Source organism: Mustela nivalis (genome assembly GCF_964662115.1).
Source record: "Mustela nivalis genome assembly, chromosome: 5".
Taxonomy (NCBI): domain Eukaryota; kingdom Metazoa; phylum Chordata; class Mammalia; order Carnivora; family Mustelidae; genus Mustela; species Mustela nivalis.
The window spans coordinates 76,421,480-76,441,666 of record NC_139024.1 but is presented as its reverse complement, the minus strand read 5'-3'; the positions used below and the strand labels follow the sequence as shown (position 1 = coordinate 76,441,666).

The 20,187-nt window shown below is 35.5% G+C and overlaps 1 protein-coding gene and 1 long non-coding RNA gene across 23 annotated transcripts in view; one reads left to right on the top strand and one right to left on the bottom strand.

Moving 5' to 3' along the window:
* TRDN (triadin) overlaps positions 1-20,187 on the bottom strand; it is a 379,193-nt gene that overhangs the window by 3,102 nt on the left and 355,904 nt on the right. For 16 of the 18 annotated variants that reach the window (XM_082729949.1, XM_082729962.1, XM_082729963.1 and 13 more), the window contains 2 exons: positions 4,842-4,883; positions 2,699-2,734 (listed from right to left, as the gene is read on the bottom strand). In XM_082729949.1, coding sequence (XP_082586075.1) covers positions 2,699-2,734; positions 4,842-4,883 — 78 coding nt within the window. The remainder of the gene's footprint in view (positions 1-2,698; positions 2,735-4,841; positions 4,884-20,187) is intronic. The other 2 variants (XM_082729966.1, XM_082729968.1) reach the window with 1 other exon arrangement.
* LOC309864468 overlaps positions 1-20,187 on the top strand; it is a 664,253-nt gene that overhangs the window by 561,382 nt on the left and 82,684 nt on the right. The gene's annotated exons all lie outside the window — the stretch shown is intronic.

The window sequence follows — 20,187 nt, the reverse complement described above, 5'->3', positions numbered from 1 at the left end:
CCTACTGACTCTTCAGTGTTTTCCACTTTATCTATTTGCCTTCTGTTAATGAACCACTTTTCCCTAATGGCTGAGAAAGAGAATGACTGTTGAAATGTCTACTATGTGGAATATGGTAAATTGGCCAAATCCATAGGAGCCCAAGGGCTTATGAAGCAGAATCAAGCAAAGCATGGGTAGAAAGCAGCTGAAGGAAACAAAAAGAGATTATTTTGATTTCCTCTCCCTGGGTGTCAGCTGACTTGAATCACTCATTTTCATGGATAAAAATAGTTTGTTGAAATATCAAATTTAGTTCTTTCCTTTCTACTTCAACTCAGAATTATTATTATTAATTATTATTATTACTATCACTATGATTATTTAGTTCTAGATTCAGGGAGAGGCAGTAACACAACCTGCCCCAACCCCCAAGGTTGTGAGTGCTTGGGGATTTGATGGGCTACTGACATGGATGGCAATAAAGCTAGGCTGCATCAAGAGGAATAGTTAATAGCTATTAGCTATTAGGAATTAGCTAATAGGAATGAACAAATATCTAATAGCTGAAGAGTCTATCAGAGACAAACTACCTTCCAGCTGGACCTTACCAGACATGGGCACAGTTCTGACACATCTACTTAATTGATGTTGATGGCTGTTAATGAAAATATCATCACAGTAGCAAATCTTAGAGCTCATTTAAAGACTCAGGAGTATCAGACTATAGGACTACTTTATAGTAAGATGAAAATAGGAATTTTTTTCTACTATAAATCCCCCAATTGAACTTAAATATTTGATAACTTTTTTTTTAATTTTTTATTTTTTATAAACATATATTTTTATCCCCAGGGGTACAGGTCTGTGAATCACTAGGTTTACACACTTCACAGCACTCACCAAAGCACATACCCTCCCCAATGTCCATAATCCCACCCCCTTCTTCCAACCCCCCCTCCCTCCAGCAACCCTCAGTTTGTTTTGTGAGATTAAGAGTCACTTATGGTTTGTCTCCCTCCCAATTCCATCTTGTTTCATTGATTCTTCTTCTACCCACTTTTTTTTTATTAAAAATATTAAATTGACTTATTCATTCATTTATTCTTATTTAAACTTTTTATTTGGAGATCAGTATAGAGTTGCATGCAGTTGTAGGAAATAATACAGAGATTCCCATATATCCTTCACTCAGTTTCCCTACAATGGTGACATCTTTGCAAAACTATAGTACAATATTCCAAATAGAAACTTGACTTGATACAATCCACCTATCTTTTTGTATGGTGGTTTTTGAATTATGTTTTAATCTTTATTTATAAGATAAAATATTTCGACTGCTTATGTGACATAACCACAGATTTATTACCAGTAGATTAACAATTAGGAAACTACAGTTTAAACCAGAAATATGCCCAGTTTGATTTTATAGATTTTGCAATAATATGGAAAGATATTGTAAAGACTGCTTATTTCCCCATACTTCTCACAAGATGATGGTGAGAGGGGTTATAATGACTAACCCCTTTGCCTGCTGCTATGGTCCAGGCATCTAACGCAGAACTTGAAACATAGTAGGCACTTAATAGTTGTTCAATGAATCAAGTATTAATGCAGAGTAGGAGGCATTTGCTATTGAAGTGGGCATTTAGTAATTTCCTGCAGAAATACATTAAAGAAACATTTAGAATCTAGAGAATGTTCTTGATGCCATTTCCTCAGATAAATGTCGTTTCTTTACTTTAAAATCATTATGTGAGTCTCAGTTGGTTATGCATCTGCCTTTGGCTCAGGTCATGATCTCAGAGCCCCTAGGTCATGGCTCAGGTCATGATCTCAGCTCCCTGCTCAGTGGGGAGCCTGTTTCTTCTGCTCCTTCTATCCCTAACCCCCATCCCTTGTGTTCTTTCTCTCTCTCTCTCAAAAAAATAAATAAATAAATAAATAAATAAATAAATAAAACAAATAAACTCTAAAAAAAACCCAACAACAACAATACCAAAATTATGTGAAATAAACTTCTGTTTTATCTATTTCAAACATTGCTTCCTTTAGTCTGACTAGCAATGACATTAATGCAAATGTGAATGCAAAATGTATTGCCTTCCATTTGAAGGAAATGTCTAATTTGGAAGTACCAGAATAATGAGAATCTTGGATATTGAATTTTGTAACTGCACATGAATGTTGATTGCGTTCTAAAATCAACAATCCTAAAGACTGAATATTAAGAGTCTGCCATATATCTGGAAAAACCAAGAAGGACTTTCAATCTTAGAAGAGAGTTTATAAGCCATTGAATTGTTGAGTCCTGTTTCTATATATATTTTTTCTTTTTGGTATAAAGAGGTTCAGCATATCACTTCAGCAGTCTTCTTACAAAGCAGACAGTAACATACATTTAAGAACAGGTTCAGTTAGAGTGCTCAGGGTCAGAGCCACATAGAACGGGTTTTGCAAAACTGCCACTTCAATCAGTATGTTGTAATTCTTCCAAACATGTGCCTGTTGCCTGCCACAAAAAGGAATGAACTTCTTTTTGAAATATAAATGACTTACTTTATGTTATCCTCCATGTCTGTGCCAAACATCCTTTTACTCTACTACTGGTCTTCTTAAGAGTCTTAAAGGGTCATTTTATACCCACTACCTTTAATAGAGAATGATCCCACAGTTTTAATGTGATTATTATCACATTATTTATTATTATAAAACTTACTTTTTTGCCTCTTTGTGGAAGACACATCTTCAGCTTCTAGTGGATACAAAAATATGAAAGTAAATGATGAGTACATCCCCAGCTATCACACACATATATAGGGAACTGAAACTGTCTAAACAGGTGCAGGATATCAAAGAAGCAGGAGTTAATGCTCCTCTTATAATATACACTAGGTTCTTATTCAGATTCTGCCACTTTCTCACAATAACATTTTATAGGTAAGAGCCAGTGGCAGAAGAGGAACCAGTGGAAGAAAAGATTGTGGTGTTCGACTGGCAGTTGTTCAAATAGGAGAACGGGTGCTGATGTGTTGGATGTTAGTGGAGGAGAGCTAGTTGACACACATTCCTTTCTTCAGAGAGGTCTTTGATGTTCAGAGTTATAATATGGTAACAGTGAGCTGGCTAAAGGATGAATATTACAGTCAAAATCATTCTAGATTTTTGAGGGACTTAAATGTTTTTGATCACTCCTGCCAAGAAAGAACATCAGCAGACTGGTGTCCTGTATCCTTGCCTTTTCTCAACTGGCTCAAGGATTTCTCTGCTGTAGTGATACATAGCATGTATTTATCCAGTGCTGGATAAATTGAACTCATGTTTTTGAACCTCTTTCTCCAAGTTAGAAGTTCCTAACTGGTGTCCATATTTGGGGTTTGGGGGTGGGGGTGGTTTCCTATAAAACGCTGAAATGTTAGGAAGATGTAAGTATGTGTGTGTGTTTCATCAAAAGTTGGGTTTTAGATTTCATCATGTTCTTAATGAGTTTAAAGACCTTTCCTCTCAAAGGGTGATCCATATACCAAGTTTCACTATTACTTGGAGACCGATATAAAGGTAGTTCTTGGGTTCCCAACCAGATTTATTCCATTCTAACAAGATTGCCAGAAGTTGTTTTTTTGTTTTGGGGGGTTTTTTGGTCAGAAGATTTATACATAAAATAGTTTGAGAATTTCAGCAATAGTCAAGACACTAAAAAATATTGAGTTGTTTTTAATAATTCAGCTTTTAAAAAACCCTAAAAATTCAGTATTCAAAAACTGTCTTAAGTGTAAATCATTTCATAAGACTCAGGTATCCATTCCTTTGTGTCTTTCCTCAAAGCACTATTTTCTACACTGTTAATTAATTCTGAGCACTACTATAGTACTTGTATTTTTATGGTAAGAATAGCTCTTAGGTAAACTCTATTGTGTACAGGAAAGTTTGAAAATAGAATAGAAAATATCTATTATATAACAAACCAAACTAGAGAGCCAGGAAATACTTCAGGGTAAACACACACACACACACACACACACACACACACATCAAATTAGTTGAAATCTTTACAAAACAAGCAAACAAATTTAGTCTGGAAAGACTTGATGCAGATTATGTTTCTGGTTGTGGCATATTTTTCTAAGGTTTGTTTTTCTTTCCTCCCTCCTTCCCTCCCTTTCTCTATGTCATTACTGTTAGTATAGGCAAATTATTTCAAATTTTCTTTTTTTTTTTAAAGATTTTATTTATTTATTTGACAGAGAGAGACCACAAGTAGGCAGAGAGGCAGGCAGAGAGAGAGAGAGAGATGAGGAAGCAGGCTCCTCACTGAGCAGAGAGCCTGATGCGGGACTCGATCCCAGGACCCTGAGATCATGACCTGAGCCAAAGGCAGCGGCCTAACCCACTGAGCCACCCAGGCGCCCTATTTCAAATTTTCTTAACACAGTTTGAATAAAAATACATTTTTATTAAGGTTGTGACCTTAATAAAACACATAAAATCTTTTAAAAAAATATGTAGCTTCATCTTTGAACACTAGTGTGGTCCTCTTCCTGTTAAATAGCATCCCCGAAATTCTTGCAAAATGATAATTTTGAAATATTGTTCTGTAAGCAAATTGGACAATACATGCATCTAATAATTACTTTTAAGTAAACCAGTATCTAACTAGTTCCTTCAGTATGTGCAGATATACATATATATGTATTTTTTCCAAATAATGTAAAAAATCTCTTTGTTTCAAAAATAGGCCTACCATCTAAACATTACTTAGGAAAAGATGAGGATTAGATCAAGAATAGTTTAATAAAACAGACAAAACATTACATGTAGCCTTAAGAGAAAATTCGTTTATATATTGAAAATCACAAACTCACCTTTAGCTTTCTTTGAAGCTGGTACATCTTCCAAATCTTCTCCTAGAGAGTAAAAAAAGGACACATCAATCCACAGTCCATTTTCCAGATTTCCCAAAGAGGAAATTTTGTATTTAAAGATTTCTGAGTCATAGGATATCTTACTCTATGAGCTCAGCATCTAGTGTCTCTATGAATAAAAACTTCCAGACAAATAAGGCAATTTCTCTGACAGGGAGGAGGTAGGGAGGAAATGGATATTCTGTTGGGCTGTGGTCATCAGGCTGGCAAACGCTGGCTATGGAAAGAAGGGCCAGCAGTGACTCCCAAACGTGTTTCTCCTCTCTGACTCCTAAACCGCCTTGCCCAAACCACCAGTGCTTCTGGAATTTAGGAAATTTGAGGTAAATAGCTTCATATCCACAAGCTGGATCCTAAAAAATCCACCCATATATTTTATTAGTAGACTGATTATAGATTTTAGTTTTGGACAATTACAGAAGCAATTAAAAGAGATTAAAAGTTGAACCAAAACTCAAACATATAAACAATGACTCTTAAGGTACACTATGTGCATTACTTGGTGTCTTCTGTACAGCCACATATAGAATAATGTGGAAGAAATTTTAGGTCAGAGATATTTCTAACATAATACAATTAAATGATCTTTAAATATTCACATCAACTTTTTAGCATTTGTAATAACTTGAAAGAAAGTTGGTTTTCTATCATTTATGCAGATTTTGTACACCAGCTGCTCACTAATAAATAGGAAAGGGGTAAAATAGGTCAGTATGCAAATTTTCTTTAATAAGAAAGAAATGTGATCTTTAGAAAGACATGTTATTATGTAAAATAACAAAATGGGAAAAAGAAATAAAATTACTAGCATTTTTTACAGTGAATATTTTTAAACTATTTATTTAAAATTTTATTCTTTAATTAACAACCTTGGGGGAAAAAGTCGTATCAGGACTCAGAAGCAAAGACAAACCCCGAAACAGCCATTTTTGTTTTTGTTTTTGTTTTTTTCTTTTTTCTTTTGTTTTTTTTTTCTTGTCAGGCTGGAGCAGAGTTTCCTTTTTAAATTTATTTTTATTTTTTAAAAAGATTTTATTTGTTTATTTGACAGAGAGAGACACACAGAGAGGGAACACAAGCGGGGGGATTGGGAGAGGAAGAAGCAGGCATCCCACCCCGAGATATGGGGTTTGATCTTAGGACCCTGAGATCATGACCTGAGAGGAAGGCCGATGCTTAATGACTGAGCCACCCAGAAGCCCCCCGGTGCAGAGTTTAAACCAGGCAAGAACCACTACAGCTCTCGCCACAGCTTACTCTCTACATCTGGATCTCATGTATGTTGGTCACAAACTGGCTTCACTTCATGCAAGAACCTAGTTCATGGCATTCATGACTTCCTCAGTCTGAGCATTCCTTGCTCCTGCCCTTGGCAGGGTCACTGAACTGTGGACTGGAGCATCCACTTGGTTTGCAGCTGTGAATTATTACAATTTCAACCTAATTAGTTTAGAAATATTTCAATATAAGCGTAACTCAATTAAATAGTGGAGTAAATAGCCATGGTCTTAAACTGCCCAGTTAGCAGCTACAAATAAAGAAAAGGTACAAATGGATACATGATATTTTAAAATAAGTTAATAATGATATTTTTTAAATGATATCAGAGTTTTTTAGAAGAGTCAAATAATAGTTGTATTTTCATTGCATAGCGAGAATCTGCTAGCTTTTATGGGCAATGTTTAAAAAATAAAATAACACCAGGTTTTTATACACAAGAAATATAGATTTTATTTTTGTAGGTTATAGCACACTTAAGACTAAGATACTTATTCCCTGGATCTATTTGTTATCGCTGGAAAAATAAATATGGGTAGAATAAAAACCTTAGCTGCTTCTCTTTTCCAAATTCTGTACTCTGACCCAGCATAAACTAGCTACAAGTGATAAAAGCTGGTAAGAAGTGAGTCACAGGTCAATTTCTCAGGCTAGCAGGGAGAACAGAAGCACAAGAAGACACACTGCAAACCCAGGGCAGTTGCTATAGAGATGCAGTCTCTGTGTATGCAACTTAACAGGAACAGAAATTTACTGAACTAAGGATAATGAATGTACTGGGATTGTCACTGCCCAGAATACAAAAAAGAAATAACATCTTTACAGTTCATTTACTTTGATAATTTGTGCATTGATTAGGTGCGTGTGGTTTGGATAAAACAAATACTTGACTCTAAAAAAGTTATAGTCATTACCATAAGGAAATTTCAACAAGTGCCATTGGAATTTTAAGGAGTGACCTGCCTTTTTGGGAGGGACAGTCAAGAAAATATTTTATGAAAAACGTCTAATTTATATATTTTTTTATGATCATCCCTTGGAAGATCGGCTTGAGGAGATATATTTAAGATGAGATGTGGAAAAAGTCAAGAAATGTTGATAGGAAACATTGATAAGGCCATCCAATCTTGGAAAAGAATAGGAAAGATGCTTTGATTTTTTTCTTAAATTTGCACAAGAATAGGGAACGTAAAGTTTTACTTTTGTAAGTTTTTGGGTCAGATCTGTGCAGACACCCCACATGAGTCTGAAGAATACACAATTCAAGCTGCTAAGAATGAATAATTTGATATTTGTTGCCTTAAAAGTCTCTGAGCTAGACAGTGCAACCTCCAAGTCAAATAGGGAAGACAAAGGTTCTTAAGCCTAAGGACAATGACTGGGAAGCAGAATCAGATGATGAGTTAGAGGCCTTGGGATTCTGTGATAAACTGAGTAAACCTGCATCTTATTTGTGAAAGGGAAGGGAAGAAAGAATTACCCATATCTTATCATTGAAACATCACAGCCATTAAAACACTGATTTTTAAAAAATGATTTGTATGCCTTGTATAATTTTAGAGCACAATGAATTTTATTTTCTGCACAGATCCCTTAATAAATGGTATCTTTTCATCTAAAAATTGTTCAAGAGGGAAATAATATTTTAATGTACTTTGTAAAAATAACAAGACTAGAATATGAGAAAATGAAAGAAATTGGGAATGTATTTTAATAGTCAGCATAGAAACAATGATTTCTGTGATTGGAAGTCACTGAAGGAGTTGGGTATAAATGAGGCTTTGTAGGTAGAGTTAAATGGGACTGAGTACATGTGAATGCAAAAGCTTACTATATAAGTTTTTTTTTAAGTTTGGAGGAAGATAATGGTGCCATTCCCGGCAACAAGGAAATCCCAGGAAACACTCATTAGCTGGAGATGATGAAAAGTTTAGTTTTCTAGGAGTTCAATTGTGGTGTTGGGCGGTCATGAAATTCCAAGTGTCTAATAGGGAGAAAGACAGAATGCAGGATGTCTGGAAATGTTTAGAAATGACATGCATTGGGCGCCTGGGTGGCTCAGTGGGTTAAAGCCTCTGCCTTCGGCTAAGGTCATGGTCCCAGGATCCTGGGATCGAGCCCCGCATCGGGCTCTCTGCTCAGCAGGGAGCTTGCTTCCTCCTCTCTCTCTGCCTGCCTCTCTGCCTGCTTGTGATCTCTGTCTGTCAAATAAAATCTTTAAAAAAAAAAAACAAGTGACATGCATTGAGGTAATAGGCAAAACTGAGTGAGAGGTCATTTTTAATGATAGTCATGATATTTAATATTTCATAACACCATCTGCTCTGTCTTATTATTTCATATGTGTTAGCACATTCAGTTCTGACAACTCCTTTGTGAGATAGGTCCTCTTACTTTAAATCTCCTGTACAGAGGGCCAGAGAGAGGTTAAGTGCTGTCCACGGCCTCAGAGTGAGTTAAGTGGCAGGGCTGAACCACAGACTGCAATCTACCTGAATCAGAGCCAATTGAATGAGGATCTATATTTATTTCACAAATATTATTCCTGTTATGTGCCAGCCACTGTTCAAAGCACTTTATGGAGAATAACATATTTCACTTCCTTGGCAAATCTGTGAAGAGGGTACTATTACTCTTCCCATTTTGTACTTAGGACAATTGAAGGCTGAGAGATTCAAGTGCCCAGAGCTAGTTAGAGGGGAAAACTGGGATTCAGACTCAGGCATTCTGGCACTAGAGATTGCGTTATTAATCACTGTGCCATTCCACACCTTGATAATGATGGTCTCCTAAACCCAGTTCTCTCTGATCCTTGAACCTATGCCTTATATTGTTGAGTTCATGAACCATGAACTTGTGCAGAGCAGAAATGAAGGAGTGTCCCTTTTACAAAAATCCATTCTCCCTCAGGGATATGAATAGAAAGAAGGGTTACTTAGCTGTATTTGAGAATGATAATGACAATGAAGAGAAAAATATATCTGTTCTGTTTGCCTAAACACTATAATTTAGGCAATCATATTCCAAAAATTAAAAATGAAAATATTATCCTGGCTTTCAAATTGTAGACTCCATCCTTTACTTATATAGAAACTTAGATTTAAGAAAAACTTAGATTTAAGGAATCACAAGTATTAATGAATCCATTCTCTTATCAAATTCAGACATCTCTACTATAACAGAGTCACATGGGAGGTCTTGTTTCTGTGGTTATCATTTCAATCTTTTAAACATTTTGACGTCAAAGTCTGGCTTTTGTATAATTCTTTTATACTTATTGAATTAAGGCTACAGACACAGGGGTTCTTACAGAACTATTAGTTTATGAAAACAATAAAATTATCATGATAAAGAGGTCTAAATTTTGTATTTTCAAGCAGTGCTTGGATCTTCTCATTAACTGAAGGACTTTGTCTCAGTTCCACAATCTGTCTCATTTCACATGTCTGTTCCACTTCTTAAAAATATGTATATAAATTTATAAACATATACATTTATAAATATAGTGTGTGTGTGTGTGTGTGTGTGTGTGTTATTCTGTGACGGAGTGTAATGCCCTGAAAAAAATTCAGAAATTCTCTTTTCCCTTTGCCTGAAATTATTTCCTGAGTTCCAAGTCTGATCTCCAGCATGGATCAAAAAGAGAGTCAGAGCAGGACAGGACTTTAGGTGAAGTTCAGGAGATTAGTCTTTGTCTATATGGAGTCAAGGGTAGCTTTGGTTCTATGAGGCTGAGAACAGATATAACTTAAACAGCCAATATGTTGGCATTAAAAAGACTGTGTGTGTGCATGTTTGTATAACATAAAAACATGTATGGATATATATGGATATATATATAGCATTGATATGAACACTAATTAAAATTTGACAGGAGGGGACTTCTAAGAACATGAAAAAATATGGAGTCTAGTCTCATTTCAATGATAGGTATGGTGTATAATTGCATGTATTTTTATTTTTATTTTTTACTTGTTAAAAAGATTTTATTTATTTATTTGACAGACAACGAGAGAGCCAGAGCTCACAAGCAGGGGGAACAACGGAGGGGGAGGGAGGAATAGGCTCCCCACGAAGCAGGGAGCCCAACATGGGCTTCACCAACCTGACCTGAAGGCAGATATCTAACTGAGCCACCCCGATGCCCCTACATGGATTCCATATATGAATTAGCAAATTTTATACTAAAAATTACAAATTTACCATTCTCCACAAGCAATTTTATCTTGTCTCCTTTCTTATTCTCCATAATGGTAGTTTGCAAATTTTTGGTTACAGAAACCCTTTACAATCTTAAAAATTAAGGACTCCAGAAAGCATTTTTTGTGGATTATGTCTATTGACAATTAATCGAATAGGAATTAAAACGGATTTTTTTTTTTAACACAAGGATCCTCAAGCAAACAACTCCTTAATCATAAGAGTGATGATATTCTTACATGACATTAAGCCTTTGGAGAATTCCACTGTATACTTGTGAAAAAAATGAGAGTGACAAAGGTAAGTAATGGCCGAGTATTAATATGTAAAATGTTTCAGATCACCTGAGAGGATTTTAAAGGTCTTACAGACCCAAACACTATTACATTGAGAAATGCTACCCTAGATGAAGAATTCTATCTCTATGAAAAACCAACATATTACCAGAGGAAATAATTAAACATAAACCTGTCAAAAGGAAAGGTAATTATTTTAAAAAGTAAGTTCATTGGTCATATAAATCAATAACAAGTCAAAGTATTTGAGAAAACAAGAAAGTAGAAGTTACCTTTTCAAGAAAACAAAATAAAACCTTATATCTCTGACACAGATACAGGGACAAAATGCAAGATAAAAACAGGATAGAGACAGAAAAACAAAAAACAAAAAACAAAACTAGACTTTTCAAAATAAGAATTATTACAGAGGAAATACCTGATTGTATTTCCAGTTACTTTTTTATTTTGTGGAAAAATTATTACATACATAACAACTGTTTGTCAAATAACTAATGCTAATTCTGCCTTAAAAGATAAATTTTAAACTAAATTGAAATATATGATGAATGTAAAATTTTTAGATTTAGGGTTAGATATCAATTTCTTGCTTGCTGGCTTGCTTCCCCTCCTTCTCTCTCTCTTTTTTCTTTTTTCTGTATTAAAACCATCCTTCCTAAATTTTAATAACTGGAATAAATATAATACTACTATCACACATATACATATTAATTAATTAGAAAATTATATTTACAGTGGTTTTTAAAGGTTGATGGAGTTTTAGTTTCTTCTTCATATAAAGGGTATTATTCATCATGCATATTTTATGATATATCCTACGTGTTTATAATATAAAAATATCTGAAACTGAATCAGCAATCAAAAAACTCCGAACAACCAAAAGTCCAAGACCAGACAGCTTCACAGGGCAATCCTACCAAACATTTTGAAAAATGTTAATCTTCTTGAACTATTCCAAAAAATGGGAGAGAAAAGAAAATTTCCAAATTTATTTTATGAATCTAGTATTACCCTGATACCAGAGTCAGATAAAGATACAACACACATACACACACATACACATACACACACACAGAAGGAGAGCCACAGGTCAATATCTTTGATGAAAATAAATGCAAAATCCTCAACAAAATACTAGCAAGCCCTCCTCCTCCCATATTAGCAAATCTGAATCCAACAATACATTAAAAACATTATTCACCACAATTAAGAGAACAGAAGCTGGCATTGAAAAATATGAAACTAAAGGAGAAGTAGACTCCACTAAGCAGGGAGACCAAATGTGAGGCTTGATCCTAGGACCCTGGGATCGTCACCTGAGCCAAAGGCAGATGCTTAACTGAACGAGGCACTGAGGTGCCCCAAGAAATAAATTCTTAACTATAGAGAACAAATTGATGGTTACCAGAGAAGATGTAGAAGGATGGGTGAAATAGGTGATGGGAATTAAGAGTACAGTTATCATGATGTGGGGGATCTGGGTAGCTCATTCAGTTAAGCGACTGACTCTTGGTTTCAGCTCTGGTCATGATCTCAGAGTCTTGAGATCAAGCCCTACTTCTGACATTGATGTGGGGCTCTGAGCTCAGCAGAGGGTCTGCTTGAAGATTTTCTCCCTCTGCCCCTCCCCTTACTCATGGGTGCACTCTCTTTCTCTTCTCTCTCAAAGAAATGCATATGTCTTAAAAAACAAACAAAAAAACAGTACACTTATCATGATGAGCAGTGCATAATATATAGAATTTGTTGAATCACTACTGATTCAAGTGTTACACACTTGAAACTAATATTACTCTATGTGTTAACTACACTGGAATTAAAATTCAAAAATTTAAAAAAGACCCAAACACAAACATTTCTAAAGGAACTTAAAGTAAGTAAGAGCAATGTATGTAACAGCAAAAAAATTAATTGAAAACAGCAAAGGAAAAATAAACTATTAAGTAAAGAAAAAACAATATAAAAATGTCAAAATTAAAACATATTTTAAAAAGATCAGTTTAGTTTTACAAAGTATGTATTACCTTAAACTTTTCCTGCATTTCATTCATTTAGGACATAGTTACTCTTTCAGCAACAATAATGACAATGAGCTCTTTTTCTGTACAGGTGCTGTCCTAGGTACTTTACATATTTGCTTTTGTCTCAATATGCTAAAAAATAGGTGGAATATCCCAATTTTTCAAAAGAACACTGAGACTCAGGGGATTTAAAAGGTTTTAAGCAATGTACTTTCAAGGTATTAAAAGAAGATATAAAGCTAATATTCTAGAACTTCTAGACCCTCCCTCTTTTAACTAAACTTATTATCTCTACTCTCAGAGCACTTGGCTATGTGCCCTGGAAAAACCAATGCAGTGCTACCTGGAAGTAATTTACAGTCAAGTGGAGAAAATGGACTAGTATCCAAACAGAGAGAAAATATTATGGGTTGCAAGGTAGTAAATGACGATCAGCAAAATAAGTGTGAGAATTTTTCCATGGTGGAATGGTCACTTCTTCCTACAGAGATCAAAGAAATTTTCTGGAAGCCATCCTGTGGGAGATGGACCTTGAGGAATCAGGATGAATCAGAGACAGACAATAAAGGATCCTATGATCAGAAATGGGAAGAAAAGTCCAGGAAAAAGGAATGACAGGATCAAAGGATGGAGGCAAATCAGGAACATGGAAAGTGGAACTGGTTTGGTATTTCCCATAGATATAGACAGTGATTATAGAAAAAATATATAAAATGTAGTTTAAGATTGGATCATAGAGGATTTAGACCCTCAGGCTAAGAAATGTAGACTGTATTGTAAATTTGCCATGAGGAAATATTAAACACTTTTGTATAAGTGGCCTAATCAATTTGAAAATTGGGAAAGCTTGATCTATTTCACAGACATGAAATGGAGGAATGACAGAAATCAGTATGGGATGGGCTGAAAAGACACTGCAATTGTTCAGAAGAGAAAGAGTCCAAGCTAACATGATTTGGCAACTGAATTAGAGCCAGAAATGAAGAGTAATTAGTCAAAGTAGAATTTGAGGTTTTAGGTTTAAGTGACTGAAGAACGGAAATCATATGGCAATTCCCCTTAGGATTTGCTGGGGTTGAGGGATAGTGAAAGAAAAAAGGTAAGATAGGAAGGTCAGTTGTAAATTTGTGCAGACAACAGGTGAAACCGGGAGTTGAAAATGTGGGGCCAGAGATGATAAGGCAGGTTAGGCATCACAACAATTTGGAGTCTTATCCACAGAGGTGGATAGCAAAGTGGGATGACCCCGTGGAGGAAGACTGTGAAGAGGAGGAAAGGGAGTTCATAAGTGAAGAAGTAATCCTCTGGAAAAAGAAAAAGCCACAGAAGCCCATACTTAGCAACTATGCTCAGACTGAAGAAAAGAGTCTGGTATTACGAAAACCGAGAGCCAAAACATTTCAAACAGGACAAGAGACCAACAATGTTGAGTTCATCAGAGAATGGGGGAGAAGTGAGAAAGATAATTAAGCTCAACAATTAGGACTTCTGGCTTGAGCTTTAAGTGTGTCGTTTGAGAAAAATCTTGGAGTGCAACATTCAGGTTGCCTGAAGGACAGGTGGGAGACTTATTTCAGAAGTGTGATTATGAATGAAAGCAAAAGTACAACAACTTCAGGAAGCAGAAAAAGCAAGGAAAATTTCCTCTGAGACAAAAGTCTGAAGATATCTGCAGGGGAAGGGAGGAGGGTTTCTTAGAGCAGGAACTGAAGTTGCAGAATGGAGGGAGCCAGAATAGGGGAAGGCAAGAAGGGAAGGCGTCAAGGAGAAACAGAGTGATAAATCTTGGGTGAGAAGCAAAGCTTCCTCCTCTGAGCACGGGAGCATAGGGGTGGGTAAAATAATGGGAAACGTTAAAAGAGATTGTAATTTGGAGAGAAGAAAAATTTCAAGGAATCCACATTGATGGTGTAGATTGTGAATTTTATTTTTCTTATTTTTAAAGATAAAATCTCCTGTGTAGTGCCCAGCCTGCTCTGTGTACTCTTAGCAAGCATGATAAATAAATAAGAACTACCTAAATAATGCATGCATGTGTACCAGCAGTTACTGCGTGTTTATTTCTACTAGCAATCTATTCTGATTTTTGCAGATTTTCAAGAAATACTTAGAGGTAATACAATGCTGGGATCCTAAAGCATTGACACAGAAGAAACTTTGCATGGATTTTGTTTTTTCATTTTGCTCTTATTTTATCTAATTCACTGCATCACTTTGTCTCTATAAAAATACCACAAGCTTAAGTTATCTTCTCAATGGATTTGCTTAATTATGCATGAATGGTTTAATGGAATATTACATTCTAAGAGTTAACATATTTTCAAGAAATCAAAAGAATCCATGGTAGTTCAAAGCAGCAGTTGATACCCTGTTTATTTTAATTTTCAGGTGTGAAAGTTTCCTCTATACTATTTTTTAAAATGATCACCTGAGTTTTAACAAAATTAACTACTTCACTGAGCAATATCCACAGAATTCTTGAGATTGACCTCAGGGGGTAATAAAGAATGCGGAGACAGTTCACATTTGGAATTTTGCACACAGGGAAGCCAAGGGTGTTCAATAAATGTATGCAATCCTCTCTGAGTGTCTATCCTGTCAGTCTGAGGATGAGACATGACTGTCTTGAGGGCAATGTCAGAACAACTTAACATCACCAATAAATGAATGAGGCCACATGGCTGGTACCCAAAGACTAATCAGCAGTGACAAACATTTGACCAAGTGTGCCTTATACACAGACTTTCTCTGAGGTCTAGCAAAAGGAGTAATCAGAGTTGGTACCTCTTCAAAAGTTTCAACCAAATTACTGCTCCATTTTTTTTTTCCTCCTGAAGCAAAATTTCCATGAGGATAATCACCTTACTCTAAAAAGCAAGATTGTTTTAAATCCACCCCAAATTGAGTAAGATGTTTTTTCCTCATTATGATTTTACCTTACCATGTTATCCAGTTTGATAAGCTTAATAAATGAAACCTGTTCCTAAGTAGGAAGAATAACTGAGCATGGCATAATCATTACCATCACCATCATTATCCTCATCACCCTCAAGGATGGCAATGAATAAACCACTTATTAGACACCAATTATTATTTAGGCACCTATCATTTATCTTCTTTAATCACCCCCAAATTTCTATGAGGTAATATTATTAATCCATATTAAAAAAATAAGACTACCCAGCACAGAGATGTTCTGTAGCTGTCCCAAGTGTACACAGCTTTTAAACACTTTCCATGTTATCAGCCACTACCCAATGATGACTTCAGTATTTCTATCATGAATTTGGTGCTGATTTGTTTTTAACAAACACTACATTGATGTTAGTATTCATTAGCATTCTATTTCAGCAAGTGATCTCCAGTAGTATTCCACCCCAACAAGGGTCGCCCAACAAAACAAAATGAAACAAAAGTCATTGTATAAAATGATCACTTTTAGGGACAAAAATATATATCCTGAAATAATCTTTAAACTAAATGCTATAGGAAGGTATATTTTCCTTTTTCAAAGGTTTGTGCATATATGTATTAAGTGAGAATGGATTTGTTTTAAAGAAGATGAAATTTAGGATTCTATGATTAAAGATTGTCCGAAGTCTTAATATCACATTCTATACAATTGCCTGGAACTAAAACATTGGAGTTTCACTTTTTAATTTAGACAGGCAAGGCATGAATCTTGTTAAAATAAGGTTTGTGGATAATATTCAAAAAGCAACTATTGGACTCTAATTCTACTGATAAAATAATGGACAATATTAACTACAAAGTCATAGTTTTTGTTTCAGTGCTGGGCTCAGAGTACATAAAGGAACCCTCCAGAATCTTCCTTCCTGCCCTGAGAGGGGAAAAAGAAAACCTGCTGATACATGAAAGTGTAGGTCACCCTGTAGGCAAGTGGTTATATTAAAACTGGAATTCAGAAACTAATTGTGCAAGGAACAAAATGGGGGCACAGACCCTGTGAACCTTTGCTAAGCCAGGGATGGCAAGATGAAAATGTAACTGCCTCTTGGGTTTCTGAGAAGATAGTGATAACACAGTATTTAAATCTTTTCCAAATCCCCTTGTAAAAACAGATAGTGAGACTTGTGGACAACATTTATAACAAAACAAAATGAACCTTAAAATGCATGTAGATTGGAACAAATAGTCAAAACCTACCAAGTATTAGTGTCTATAGGAGAGGAAGTAGGAGGAGACAATAGGGAGAGAACCCTTAAACAGCCAGTAGGTATTTTCTGAGAAGTGAGTATTGACAACTTGTTCAAGAGCAGGTGAGCAAAAAAGGTTCACCATGAGGTCTGATTGCAGGTACGATGAGGTACCCTGTGACCATGGGAAACCTAAGAGCCAGGGCTCTCACTTCCCGGACAGGATGCCACAAAAGGTAAGAAACTGCTAGGAGTGGAAAAAGAGTTGTGAAGGACAGGGAAAACAGAGACAAAGAAAAATTCGTTTAGCTAAAAGTGAGTATGAGCTGGGATGCCTGGGTGGTTTAGTCAAGTGTTTGCCTTTGGCTCAGGTCATGATCCCAGGGTCCTAAAATGAAGTTCCACATTAGGTTCCCTGCTCAGCAGGGGGGTCTGCTTCTCTCTCTGCCTGCCGCTCCCTGTTTGTTCGCCTTCTCTCTCTGAAAAATTAATAAAATCTTTTTTTAAAAAAGTGAGTATGAGCTCATAGTCAATGTTCTAATCACAAAAAGAAAAAAAAGTCACGAGGGAGAGTCTGAAAAAACAAACAACTTTATATAGCAACTACTTCACATACTGAAATTTTTATGCTCAAACCTTAATATAGGTATAAAATATTTTAAGAAATGAAATATGAATTCAAAATAAGGCCAAGGAATAGGATATTATGAAAATAACCAGTAAAACTTTAAAATTAACTATTATAATAAAAATATAAATTATATAAAATATCACTGGATGGGTTAAATAACATTATATAGAGCTGAAGAAGTAATTAGTGAATGTATGTTAAAAAGTGATCAAATTACACTAAAGACAGCATAGAGAAACGAGGAGATGAAAAATTGAAGAGATCTTGAAAGAAGAGCAGGTGTGCATACCTAACATTAATAATCAGTAGAAGGAAAAATCAAAGAGATAATATCTGAAGAAATAATGGCTATGAATTCTCCAAACTGCTAAAAGAAAAAAAAAGACACCATGTTTTCTGGAGGAGTGTCACTATAAAAAGAAGCCCTCACTCCATAAACTATAGTGAATCTGCGGTGGATCAAAAGCAAAGAGAAAATATTTAAAGAAGAGAGAGAAAAGATAGATCACAGGGGAAGAAATGACAATTCAACTGGTAACAGAATTCCCCTGGCTTTGTGGAGGAAGAGAAATCAATACAGTGAAAAAATATATCAAAAATGCGCAAACCACCTAACCAGTGACCTAGATTTTGTGCCTCGCAACAGACTTGGGAATAAGGGTGATTTAAAGACATTTTCAGATCAATAATGACTGAGAATGCTTTCCATCAATAGGTCTTTGCTCATGACACTCCTAAAGCAGGTGCTGCTAGAGAAGCATGATGTTGAAACCAAGTGAGAGATGCAAGAGAGACGGTAGCATTGGTTCTGAGGAACTTGTAGGGGAAGATAGACACATATAGAATGAAGAAATAATACTAACAAAATCTGACATTCAGAATCTTTGAAAGGTTAGAATTAAAATATTGAACAAAATTGGCATGAAAATCAGCTATCAATGAGATTCAATCTAATCTAAATACTCAAACAGCTAGGGTAACTGAGGCAGAAGATAGAATTAGTGATCTAGAGACAAACTGATAGAGAAAAAGGATCAGGAGGAAGCCTGGAACAAATAGCTTAGAATCCATGAAAACAGAGTTAGGGAAATAAATGATGCTATGAAAAGTTTCAGCATCAGAATTACTGGGATCCCTGAGGGGGAGGAGAAAGAAAGAAGACTAGAAGATGTAGTTGAACAAATTCTCCATGAATTTTTTCCCAATATGGGAAATGGAACCAGCATTTGTATCCTAGAGGTAGAAAGGACACCCCCTCAAGATCAAAGAATCTAGAAAGACCTTGAGGCACTTGATTGTAAGATGGATGAAACATAATTTTAGACAAGGGCTTTTGAGAGAAGCTAGAGGAAAGAGATTCCTTACGTACAGAGGAAGGTCCATCAGAATAATGTCAGACCTGTCCACAGAAACCTGGCAAGCCAGAAAGGGCTGGCAAGACATATTCAGGGCACTAAATGAGGAGAACATGCAGCCAAGAATATTTATCCAGCAAGGCTGACATTCAAAATGTATGGAAAGATAAGGAGCTTCTGAGATCTATAAGGTTTAAAAGAGAATGTGACCACCAAGCCAGCAGGACAAGAAATATTAAGGAGGGTTCTATAAAAGAAGAAAGAACCAAGAGTGTCATAGGACAGACATACAGAGACAATCTATAGAAACAAGGACTTCACGGGCAATATGATTTCGACAAAAACTTATCTTTCAATAATGACTTTCAACGTGAATGGCCTAAATGCTCCCATAAAACAGCACAGAGTTGCAGATTGGATAAAACGACAGGACCTGTCCATATGTTGTCTACGAGAGACTCATTTGGAACCTAAGGATACATCTAGACTGAAAGTGAGGGACAGAGAAGCATCTTTCATGCCAATGAGCCACAAAAGAAAGCCGGGGTAGTGATTCTCCTATCAGATAAGTTAGATTTTAAACTAAAGTCTGTAGTCAAAGATAAAGAAGGACACTACATCATTCTTAAAGGGTCTATCCACCAAGAAGATCTAACAATTGTAATATTTATGCCCCCCAAAAGGGAGCAGCCAACTACATAAGACAACTGTTAATCAAGATAAAGAGTCATATTGATATGAATATATTAATAGTAAGATGTAATGAAATTTAAATGTTTTAGCATCTTCTCTTGTTGAGAAGAAGGGGTTTTATAGCAATTTTATTCTTTGTGTATAGTAAAATGTTAAGGGTGACCATAAAGGGAGAAAAATAGAGTGTCATCTTCCAGATAAATAGAGACTAGAAAATGGAAAATAAAAACAGGGGAAAATGTTCAATTTGTAAAAGACAAGAAAGAATATAAAGAAGTGTTGAGGACATGAGAAATCTAAAACAACAGGCAAGATGGTAAAAACTAGTTGAAATTCATCAGACTAAAAGTGAAGGTCATTGGGACTGAGTAAAATAAAAAGTAAATTTTAACTATATGTTATTGACTGAAGACATATCTGAAACAAAATGTCATGAAAAGACATAAAAATAAAGATTTGTAAAAAAAAAAAATTCTGAAGGAAAGAAAGCTGGGATCATTGTAATACTATCAGACACACTTCACTTTAAAAAAGGTCATTTTATTTACAAAAGGATCATTATATGGAATATAGAAGTTACCATGGGGCACCTGGTGGCACAATCAGTTAAGCATCTGCCTTTGGCTCAGGCAATGATCCTGGTGTTCCAGAATCG